Source organism: Harmonia axyridis, chromosome 1 (genome assembly GCF_914767665.1).
Source record: "Harmonia axyridis chromosome 1, icHarAxyr1.1, whole genome shotgun sequence".
NCBI classification, from domain to species: Eukaryota; Metazoa; Arthropoda; class Insecta; order Coleoptera; family Coccinellidae; genus Harmonia; species Harmonia axyridis.
In genome coordinates this window covers 45,238,453-45,250,721 of record NC_059501.1, presented here as the reverse complement: position 1 = coordinate 45,250,721, position 12,269 = coordinate 45,238,453, and the positions used below count along the sequence as shown (strand labels likewise).

The following is a 12,269-nucleotide window of genomic DNA, read 5'->3' as shown; positions in this document are numbered from 1 at the left end:
AACTGATGGATGACGAGAGTCCACTGATACAAGTGAATAGTCTGAGCCGGAAACACCACACTTAAAATTAGAAAATGACAAATCTAATAATACATCTCTACAATTTCGTACTTCATTATATTGATGAAGTTCAAGTGACTCAGAAAACGTGTTGATTATTAAAGTACGGTTATCAGACAAAGAATTTTCAGTATATTTAGGACAATTAAAGTCTCTCAGAACAATCAATCTACTATCTAGTAATGGACTGTGATCTTTCCAATGAGAAAATTCTCAAGGCGGTAGAGAACCAGAACGCAGGGCTCAAAACCTCCAGCTGGAGAGTCCTTCGAAGGGGACCATCAGGACCCATGCTCGAGATTGTCATCTCGGCTGATAGAACATCGGTCGAGAGACTTAGAGCAAAGAATTGGCAGATGAACTACTTTTTCGGCCAAACAAATCTTCGCCTTAAGGGACCAAAGACAATGGCCGAGAGGAGAGGAGCATCTCAGGCCCCAACCTCTGGTCCGGCGTCGAAAACGCCCAAAGGGGAGGTAAAGAAGAAGGTGGTGAAGCCTCCAGGAAATAAAGAGGCCAAAAAACCGACCACCAGGTCTGGGGGGAGGGCTGATCCGCAAGGGCGTGATAAGGGGGGCTCCGACGGAGAAAAACCGGCGGTCCCTTCCGAAAAGCCTAGCGGACATCCAACCTCATAAGGAGCAGATGTCTGACATGCCTTCAGATGAACCTCCAGCACTCGAAGGCAGCCTCTTGTGCCTTATGCTGGAGAACATCTAGAAGGCATGTTGACATAGGGCTAATACAAGAGCCCTGGATCAATGGAGGCCAAGTAAGAGGCCTACCAAACAAAGTATATAAGACGATATACTGCGATAAGGCAGTAAGTCCAAGAGCCCTAATAATACTCAGAAGGGGACTAACCTGTCTTCCACTTACAGAGTTCCTGACAAGGGATCTTGCTGCGGCATTGGTTGAGGTGCGAACTGAGAACATCAAGAGGCAGCTTGTTATCGCCTCAGGATATTTTCCAGGAGACGCCATCAGCCCACCACCGGAGGAAGTACAACGCCTCATCGAATGGTGCCGCATGAAGAAGAAACAACTGATTCTGGGCTGCGATGCGAACGCACACCACAAAGTATGGGGCAGCACAGATATAAATCATAGAGGTGAGGATTTGCTTGACTTTCTATTTTCTACTAACATAGAGATAGTAAATGTGGGTAATAGTCCAACCTTCATGAATGCGATCAGAAGGGAAGTAATTGACCTTACACTGGCGACACCTTTTATTGCGGAGATGGTCAAGAACTGGAGGGTCTCAGAAGAGCCATCCATGTCAGACCATATGGCAATAGAATTCAACGTTGAAGCAACTGCTCCAGCTGATGTTGAGTGCAGGATACCCAGGAAGACAGACTGGGAACTTTACATAGCCCACATGAGTTCTGATCTGAAGGGCCTGAAATACAACATCAGCTCCAATGAGAATCTGGAGAACGCCTCTGCTCACTTCACATCATGTCTGAAGAGGGCATTTGAAAACAGTTGTCCACTCAGGAAGAAAACGATCTCCAGAGACGTCCCCTGGTGGAACAATCATCTTGAAAACCTCAAGAAAATTGCTAGAAAAGCCTTCAATAAGGCTAAGCGAGAAGGCAGCTGGAATGCCTACAGACTAGCCCTGACCAACTACAACAAAGAGGTCAGGAAAGCCAAAAGGCAGTCCTGGAGAAGCTTCTGTGAGGGAATAGATAAAACGGCCCCAGCAGCTAGACTTCAAAAGGTACTATCTAAGGATCACTCAAACCCAATTGGCCAAATAAAGAAGCCATGTGGGGAATTTACGAATGATCCTCAAAAGAGCCTAAGAGCTCTACTAGAGACTCACTTTTCTGGCTCCAGGCAGATAACCAGTGAAGATGGGGCCCCCGCTGGGGAAGTATACAACCCCACCAGGTGGGATTCTCAGAAAGCTGGTAGACTATTCACACCAGAAAGAATTGAATGGGCGATAAAGAGCTTTCAGCCCTTCAAATCAGCAGGCATGGATGGTATTTTTCCAGCCATGCTTCAGAAAGGTGTTGAAGTGCTTATAGCCCCGATAACTGAGCTCTTCAAGGCCAGCTTTACAAGGGGCTATATCCCGAAATCATGGAGGGAGGCGAGGATAGTATTCATACCCAAAGAGGGTCGAAAAGGCTCCCCAGAGCCTAAATCCTATTGACCCATATGCCTCACCTCCTTTCTCCTGAAGACCATGGAGAAAATAATTGACAACAACATAAGAGGCAGTGTAAAACTCCACAGCAAACAGTTTGCTTATAGGGCGGGTAGATCTACTGTAGACGCCCTTCATCATCTTCTTAGAGAGGTGGAAGGCACCCTCAACGCAAAGGAGATTCTGCTTGCAATGTTTGGTGATATCGGAGGGGCCTTTGATAATACCCTACATACCTCCATATGCAATGCAGCCAAAGGGAAAGGGATAGAACCCTCCACTGTAAAGTGGATATCAGCTATGTCGAAAGGACGAACCGTTACAGCCTATCTGGGAGAAACCGAAGTGACTGTGCTGACGTGCAGGGGATGCCCTCAGGGAGGGGTTCTATCACCCCTGCTGTGGAGCTTGGTCATGGATGGCCTCTTGGAGAGGCTTACAACAGGCGGATTTAACATCCAGGCTTACGCCGACGACATAGTGGTGACAGTTAGAGGCAAGCATGGGGGCCCAATAAGTAGCCGAATGCAACTTGCTCTCAAAACTATTGAAAATTGGTGCGGGGAAGAGGGGCTTACTGTCAACCCCTCGAAAACATCAATAATCCCGTTCACTAGAAGAAGGAATCTCGACCTCAGAGCTCTGGTCTTAAATGGTCAGACTCTGCACTTCTCTAGTGAGTGTAAATATCTAGGTGTTATCCTGGACAGTAAACTGAACTGGGGGAAACATACAGATAAGACTCTTTCCAGAGCCACGGCGGATATGTGGGCATGCAAAAGACTCTTTGGAAAGACATGGGGAGTGAAACCGAAAATGGTACTGTGGTTATACACAGCGGTGGTACGCCCTTTTGTCACCTATGCATCTCTAGCATGGTGGACAAAAACCGAGGAGGTCACCACACGCATCAGGTTGCAGAAAATGCAAAGGCTGGCGTGTATTGGTGTCACAGGAGCTATGCGCACAGCTCCTACGGCAGCGCTGGAGGTCATACTAGACTTGCCTCCCTTACACCTACATGTAAGGAAATGTAGCCTGCTCGAAGCAATTAGGATTTCCCATAATGGAAAGCTCCTTCCTGGGAACTGGGTTGGACATATGAGGATACTGAATCAACTAGATTCAAACCTCCTCGCAAAACCATCAGATATTATGCCAACCACCTACGATTTTGAAACGCCCTTTGAAACGGTTATAAATGACCGTCATAGTGCAATAAGTTTCATAAATCGTCTGGACAAAAAGTCATCCATATGGTTTACAGATGGATCAAAAACAGAGAAGGGCACCGGCATTGGGATATATGGACCTAGATTGAGGATCTCTAAAGCCCTAGGATGTGAGCCCTCGATTCTACAGACCGCGATAATGGCTGTTTATGTATGCGCCCAGGAGTGTCTCAAAATGAACCTCAAAGGGGCGCATATCTACATCACCACGGACAGCCAAGCCACGCTGAGATCCCTGGAATCGTGCTGTCAGGGGTCTCTGCTGACTTGGGAGTGCCGTAACACCATAAAGCAACTGGCCAGAGGAAATAAGGTGACTCTACTATGGGTACCAGGGCACTGTGGGGTTGAAGGAAATGAGAGAGCGGACGAGCTTGCAAAAAGTGCATCAAGGTTTAGACCTGCTGGACCTGAGCCTTTCTGTGGGATAGGAAAAGACCAATACAAAGCTGCGGTCCAGCTATGGGAGTTGAACAGTAGGACAATCCACTGGACTAACACTCCTAGACTTGCTCAGGCAAAGAAATTCGTAAAGATTTCACCTACTTACACCAGAAAACTCCTGAAGCTGTCACGAGCGGAGCTTCGGGTGATGGTGGGACTGCTGACGGGGCACTGTCGGTACAAACATCATTTGTACCGTATGGGTAAGTCAGCAGACGAGATTTGCAGGCTCTGTGGATCGGAAGTAGAAACTTCTGAACACTTGATATGCAAGTGTCCAGAGCTGGCTGGCCTAAGAACCATTCACATGGGCAAGCAGGTCCTGGATACCAGAGAGGTAATGGCCAAGGCCCCTAGGGAGGTTGTCAATTTTATTAACGTCGTTGACGACCTCCCTGGATTTCTATGAATGAGTAGGGTAGTGAACAAAAGATCTGCATGGTCGCAGTTCCCGGAAGGCTTACCGAAGCAAAACGACCCCAGTTCAAAAAAAAAAATAATAATAGTAATGGACTGAATGAAGACAGTGAATCAAACAGTTGTTGATAAATTGCAATATCTGTGCGCGGTGGAACATACAACAGTACTACAATGAAAGAATGAGGTCCATACATGATCTTACAAGCTACTGCATCAATGGAAGGGGTTAGAGTTTTAAGCCCTGATAAATCTACTTCAACCGCACATAACTCACTGCGAACTGCCACCAGTACACCTCCGCCCGTTGACAAACCAGTGGTAATCAAGTTTCTATCACATCTGAAAACATTGTACTCAGCGGGAAACAATTCACCATCATACACACCATCCTTCAGCCATGTTTCGGCAAGACATACAACATCAAAATCACCACTTGCTACAGCAGACCTGAGTTCATGAGTTTTAGAATTGAGGCCACGTACGTTTTGATAGTACATAACGTGCTTCCTCGAATTGTAATTGGGGGAATTTAGTTTAAAAGTGTAATAACGGGAATGCCCTTCATGAACTTCAATTCGACATTCTCACCCGAAGATTTCCGTTGCTCTAATTCAATTTTGATTTTATTGAAATAATCTCTCTGTCTCGGAGTTCTATCAGATGAGACGAATACATTGAAATCCTCCCTAAACATCTTGGATTTTCCTAACACTCTACGTACGTGTTGACTATTATTCATAGTCAGCTTAAGAGGTCTTGACTTATCATTATCCCTCGACGGCTTGCCCAAACGCTTAAACTGTGATGGCTCTAGTGTGGGAAAATTAGGTACTATGGTTCGGAACATCTCATTAACAGCCTTGCAATCACTAGTATCCCTCTCATCATCATTCATTGCATCGGTTCCTTCTGGCAGCCCATGTATAATCAAATTATTTTTGCGTCAGCGAATTCCAACAGAACTTCTTCAAATTCTCCACCATCCAATTTCTTATCCGGTGGTTGTGAAGAGAGGGATTGAACTGAGACTTTAAGCTGTTGTATTTCCGCCTGTAGAGAAGCAATAACTGCCCTCAACGATGCAACATCACCACCCAAATTTTCACACTTGGGGCAATTCCATGCAATCGACTTCTTTGAATTAATCATACGAATTTCGGAGTTCGCTATACCAACATATGTACCTCCAAAGGTGTTCTTGCATATGACACATGATAAGACCTGATGATTCACGTATTGTTTATTACAACAATAACATACCTTGTTAGTCATATTGGTTCCCGGTTATCAATTTCAATATTTAGGCAATATGGTCCAATCTTCTTTGTATGTATCTCCTTCGATTCTTATCGGAATTATGTGCTCGATTTGGAATTAATTATTAAGAAAATATACTTTTCCACCTCACAATTTCCCCTCGCACCAAACCGACAAGAATAAGGGTCCGTAATTCACTATCTTGAGAAAAATCAGTTAGTGCATCATTCGCTTTATGCAAAAAAAAAAATCAAAACTTTGATAACGCACACCACATTCGCATGCTATCACGACGACTCTTGTTGAATTGAACATGAAATGACATGAAGAACTCAGTCATCTTTTTGTGCTCAACTCAAATAATCTCAGAGGACATACGTTAAAACTTTCATGTGAGAGATTATTTACCACCACCAGGCAGTACTTCATCTCCAACAGAGTACTCGAGGTTTGGAACAGATTGCCGACCGAGATAGTTTGTGCGCCTAGTGTGAACAGTTTCAAGAACAAATTTGACTTGTGAGCCTCACAGAATGCACTGTGTTTGTGAAATTGAATTCTTTTTTTTCATTCAATAGCTCGAATTTTGTTTTAATCCCTTTCTTCTTATAATTTTTTTTATATTTTTGTAATCTTGTAATTTGTGACAACATAACTTATTTTAACATATTTTAGAGTTCACAGGCTAAGCCTCAACTATGTATCACGTTATAATAATAATAATAATATCGTGTAAGAGACATTGAAGGAACTAATATGTGATGGTGAATTTCTTAACTGTTATCAAAAGTAATCAGTAAGATAACAGAGTTAGAAAAAGAGTCGGCAAGAAACGCAGATAAGGTGAAATAGCCGAAGAGTCAACTGGAGAATACCCAACAATCACTTAAAATAAATGATATTTGTGTTCATAATATGAACGAAGAGAAAAACGAAAAATTGCCTAATAAAATTATAGATCTGCTAAATGACAAAAAGGAGTTGAAGATAGACAGACAAGCTATCATAAAATGTTACCGAATTGGTATATCTAAGAAAAAACCCCGACCTGTGATCATTAGATTTGAAAAATTTTCAGAAAAAATGAATTGTGCTGAAGAAGGTCTCAAAACTGAAAAGAACTGGTATTGGAATTGCAGAAGACTTGAATAGATTAATACTATATAATAATTTGATGCAAAAGTATAATAAAAAATTTATTTTCACGCGCTTTGTCAATATTTTCGTTAGATTGGATGAAAATAAGCTTAAGATAATCTCTCGCACTGTGGTCATTGAATCACTTTTGGCCTGAAATTATAGATTATACTGAAAGAGAGCCAAACAGTCAAATTGTGTATCTTTTTTTTTGGAATATTTTGGGATTTTGAGGATAGTTTGTGGTTTGTTACATTTTATATTCCTTTATATATATATATATATATATATATATATATACATATATATATATATATATATATATATATATATATATATATATATATATATATATATATACAGATAATCTTTCCCCATTGACAACAGAAATTATTCATGGCCTTCCGGCTCGAATAATCACAATTGAACTACCACGCCTAGTGTTAATTAAAATATATATATATATATATATATATATATATATATATATATATATATATATATATATATATATAAAAAAAAAAAAAAAAAAAAAAAATATATATATATATATATATATATATATATATATATATATATATATATATATATATATATATATATATATATATATATATATTCGGTTCAATGTTATTTACCTGCTTTTTAATAGTTACTAAGGTTTCCTTTATTTGGATGTGTCAGGTTTTTAATGATGATATTTGTTTCATATAAGATATTTAATTAGACTTAAAAAACCAACACAACAAAAAGAAAAACACAAGACCTAAAACATGACACATATCAGGGAAGACTGACTGACATTCGTATTCCAACATTGTAATTTGACGAGAAATTGAAGGTGAGATACATTTTATTTCAATTAACTTATTTGTGATGTAAAATTATTATATATACTATTCTAAATATTTGTGTTCTTTTACAGGCTCAATTTTAATTAATTTGTATATTGTGAACAATCTAATTTTTATTATTATTACTGAAGAAGGAGAGACTCTCCGAAACGTCTAATTAAATATCTTATATGAAACAAATATCATCATTAAAAACCTGACACATCCAAATAAAGGAAACCTTAGTAACTATATATATATATATATATATATATATATATATATATATATATATATATATATATATATATATATATATATATATATATATATATATATATATATATATATATATATTCGGTTCAATGTTATTTACCTGCTTTTTAATAGTTACTATGGTTTCCTTTATTTGGATGTGTCAGGTTTTTAATGATGATATTTGTTTCATATAAGATATTTAATTAGACGTTTCCTTTACGACCAATAGTTTCTTGTGTCCAATCTCCATTATACCATCTTTCAAAATATTTAGCGGGAATACTAACACACACAACTGGAAATAATGAATACTACATAAAGAACTCAATACATCTGAAAGAACAATTAAATAAATTGAAAATTGACAAAAATAATAAACTATATTCACTTGATGTAGTATCTTTATATACAAATATCCCTAACGAGTTAGTAAAAGAAACGATAAAAGAAAGATGGCACCAACTAACATCACACACAGAAATACCTGAAGACGAATTCACGGAAACGACTCAACTAATAATTAATAACAGCTACTTTCAATATAGAGATGAATTTTACAAACAAGTAAAGGGAGTAGCCATGGGAACCCCAATTTCAAGTGTGATTGCACAGAGTGTAATGGAACACATAGAACAAAAAATTATGTCGAAATACAACAACAAAGCGTTCTTCAGAAGATATGTTGATGATTGTCTCCTAATTACCACACCAACAAGTATGCAACACATACTACAAGATTTCAACGGTGCTCATACACTATTACAATTTACAATTGAAGAAGAAAAAGACAGAACATTGGACTTCTTAGACATGACACTAATCAACAGAGACAACAAAATACTTACAAAATGGAAAAATAAAAAACAAAACTCCGACCGCATCCTGGACTATTATTCTAACCACCACACCGGACAAATACGAGGCACAATAATTGGCTATATTGACAGAGCACTTAAACTGACATCACCGGAATTGAGACCAAAAATAATAATAGAATTAAAAGAACGATTAATTAAGAACAATTACCCTACAAAGATGACTACACCTATAATAAACGAGAGAATACATAGACTTCACAACCTGAGAACAACTGAAGAAAATAAAGAACAAAAAACACGAATACCAATTCCCTACACCAAAAATTTGTCTCATAAAATCACAAAAATATTAAAACCTCATAACATTGAATTAGTCCACAAACCTCAAAACCAATTGAAGGAGATCTTCACAAAATTAAAAAATTCAACACCTAAATCTAAAAAGTCTAATGTTGTTTATAGTATTCCGTGCAAGGACTGTGATAAACAATATATCGGACAGACATCACAGAGATTACACGACAGACTCAACGCTCATAAATACACGAAAAACGCAACAACGGCACTAAACAAACATAAAAAAACAAAAAAACATGAATTCGACTATGACGAAACAAAAATACTAACAATTGAACCAAAACGAAAACAGAGAGAAATATGGGAGATGATACACATACAATCGAACTTAGAAACAACAGTAAACGATAGACAAGACGTAAAACAACTTAGTCAATTCTATGTACCACTTCTTAAAAAACCAACACAACAAAAAGAAAAACACAAGACCTAAAACATGACACATATCAGGGAAGACTGACTGACATTCGTATTCCAACATTGTAATTTGACGAGAAATTGAAGGTGAGATACATTTTATTTTAATTAACTTATTTGTGATGTAAAATTATTATATATACTATTCTAAATGTTTGTGTTCTTTTACAGGCTCAATTTTAATTAATTTGTATATTGTGAACAATCTAATTTTTATTATTATTACTGAAGAAGGAGAGACTCTCCGAAACGTCTAATTAAATATCTTATATGAAACAAATATCATCATTAAAAACCTGACACATCCAAATAAAGGAAACCATAGTAACTATATATATATATATATATATATATATATATATATATATATATATATATATCTATATATATATATATATATATATATATATATATATATATATATATATATATATATATAGATTGTTCTCAGGAGCTGGTCAAGAACCTCCTGACTATAATATCGGTGAACGGCTTGGTGGAGGCCCACATGCTGGAAAATACAAAGAGGCTGCAACTTGATACTTACTTGATTAGTCAGGCCCAAAAGCAAGTGATTTTGGGCTCTACGCGGATAGTCAGGAGGATCTTGACCAGCTCCTGAGAACAATCTATATATATATATATATATATATATATATATATATATATATATATATATATATATATATATATATATATATATATATACATATATATATATATATATATATATATATATATATATATATATATATATATATATATATATATATATATATATATATTTGAATTCATTCTTATCTAGTTCTTCATAACATGTAAAGGACTTATGCATTGGGCATCTAGGTTGAATTTGAATTTCGATGTTTATTGATTACAAACGTTTCGGCAAATCCGCCTTCTTCAGACTAAAATATCAATTAAAATGGACATTAAAATCTAAAAATTGCAATTTTTAGATCAGGTTTCTTTTGTTCTAGGCAGGTTCAACAGTGAACATGAGAGCATACAGTTTACGTTGGAGGAAGAAACAGCGACTGGTGTCCCATTCCTGGATACAAGGGTGATTCGAACACTGGAAAATAGGCTGATTCTGGATTGGTACCGAAAACCAACAAGTTCAGGGAGATACTTACACTATTTTTCTAATCATCCACATGGACAAAAGGTGAACATGATTTTAGGATTGAAGAATCGTATCGAAAAAGTTGCCCATCGAAGTCTAAGGCAGCAGAATCTGAAGTTATTGTTACAATTGATGCTGGAGAATGGATACATAAAAAGGTTGTTGTCCATATTAATTTACAATACAACTCCTTCGAGACAGCCAACGAATGGAGAGAGGGGCGCATCCACCACTGTGGACACTGAGAACGCAGATAGAATTTTTTACTCATCTATTCCCCTAATAAATGGTATGACTAATGCATTAATTAACCTCCTAAAGACCACAAAAATTAGATTGATTCAAAAATTTATTTTAAAATGGACAGATTATACAGTCGAGTGAAAAATAGGATGACTCTTGATAATATGAGTAGTGTGGTATATTGAATTCCTTGTTCAATATGTAGTGAGGTATATATTGGTCAGACGTCTCAGCTTTTGAAGAGAAGGATTGCTCAACACAAAAGTGACATCAAGAATCCAAACAAGATTTGTGCCCTAGCAGACCATACCCGGACAAAGACCATCCAATGTATTATGATTCCACCAAAATCCTTGAATGTGAAGTGAATGGAAACAAAAGATGTTTCTTAGAGATGTACCATATTAAACGCGAAACCTGTTGCAGTTACCTCGTAACTGTGGAACATTATCACAAATGATCGCAGAAGGAATGTGTTTCACCACATTTTCTGCGAAAGCTTTCCGTAACGGAAACAGGAGGGTGAATTTACTAAAACAGTCAGACACTGAAAGGATATATTGATAACCCTTTGGTATTCTTGGAAGTGGACTCACGCTTCTTTTTGGGGACCACTAACTTCCATGACTCATCTTCCGACATCTGGAAAACGAGAACGAACATTTTTATAAATGTTGTTGTTATCTATTCTCCATTGAGAATATTTTTGTGGATACTTTTGTACCAGGGACCTCATTTTCAGATACCAGGCATCCTTAACTTCAGCATCTGGCATAGGATCGAGGATGCTATACTTTCTTTCATTTTTATCCAACGACCTACTGAGGTAACTTATGACTCTCTCGCCTAATTCGGAATGAACTTGATATAAAACAGCACCTAAACGGAAATCTGAAGCATCCGTTTGTACATAAAAAGGAAGGGAGTAATCGGACACGATAACATAGGAGCGGAAACGAGACACTCTTCGACTGTATCCAATGCCCTAGTACAGGCATCAGTCCATTCAAATTTTTTATTCTTGTGGAGGAGGTTCGTAAGTGGACTTACCACAGATGAAAAATTTGGCACAAACCGGCGATACCAAGAAGCCAAACCTGAAACGCGGCGAACCTCGGAAACTGTCTTAGGTATTGAAATATTAAGGATAGCTTGAACTTTCTCGGGATCTACATGTAAGCCGTTCTCATTTACGAAATATCCCAAATACTTTAAATCTGGCCTACAAAATTGACATTTCTGTTGACTCAACGTCAGTCCAGCATCCTGCAGCCGTCGAAACACCTCCTTAAGTATTTCCAAATGCCTTTAGAAGCTGTCTGTTATGATGACAATGTCATCTGGATAAACAAAGACGTAAGGTTCCAGTGAAGGACCAATAATCCTATCAATGAGTCTTTGAAAAGTGGCAGGAGAATTCGAGAGACCCATCGGAAATCGCTTAAACTGAAACAGCCCTCGGTTCGGCACGCAGAAAGCAGTCAACGGTCGCGATTTTTTTGT

General features: G+C 37.8%; 2 protein-coding genes across 2 annotated transcripts; both read left to right on the top strand.

The window, feature by feature from the left end:
- Positions 1–724: 724 nt before the first annotated feature.
- Positions 725–4,779, top strand: LOC123670918. The gene is made up of 2 exons (XM_045604504.1): positions 725–1,962; positions 4,611–4,779. The coding sequence occupies exons 1-2, from the start codon at positions 725–727 to the stop codon at positions 4,777–4,779; spliced, it is 1,407 nt and encodes a 468-aa protein (XP_045460460.1).
- A 3,605-nt stretch (positions 4,780–8,384) lies between these two features.
- Positions 8,385–10,019, top strand: LOC123670910. The gene is made up of 2 exons (XM_045604493.1): positions 8,385–9,185; positions 9,849–10,019. Exons 1-2 carry the CDS (start codon positions 8,385–8,387, stop codon positions 10,017–10,019), a joined length of 972 nt encoding a protein of 323 aa, XP_045460449.1.
- The last annotated feature ends 2,250 nt before the right edge of the window (positions 10,020–12,269 follow it).

Excerpts from the sequence above, each read along its gene's own strand:
- LOC123670918 (XM_045604504.1), top strand. The coding sequence starts at position 725 with ATGAACCTCCAGCACTCGAAGGCAGCCTCTTGTGCCTTATGCTGGAGA. Across the intron at positions 1,963-4,610 it reads GAAGTATACAACCCCACCAG|TACACCTCCGCCCGTTGACA; the intron begins GTGGGATTCTCA and ends AACTGCCACCAG.
- LOC123670910 (XM_045604493.1), top strand. The coding sequence starts at position 8,385 with ATGGGAACCCCAATTTCAAGTGTGATTGCACAGAGTGTAATGGAACAC. Across the intron at positions 9,186-9,848 it reads ACACGAAAAACGCAACAACG|GAGCTGGTCAAGAACCTCCT; the intron begins GCACTAAACAAA and ends GATTGTTCTCAG.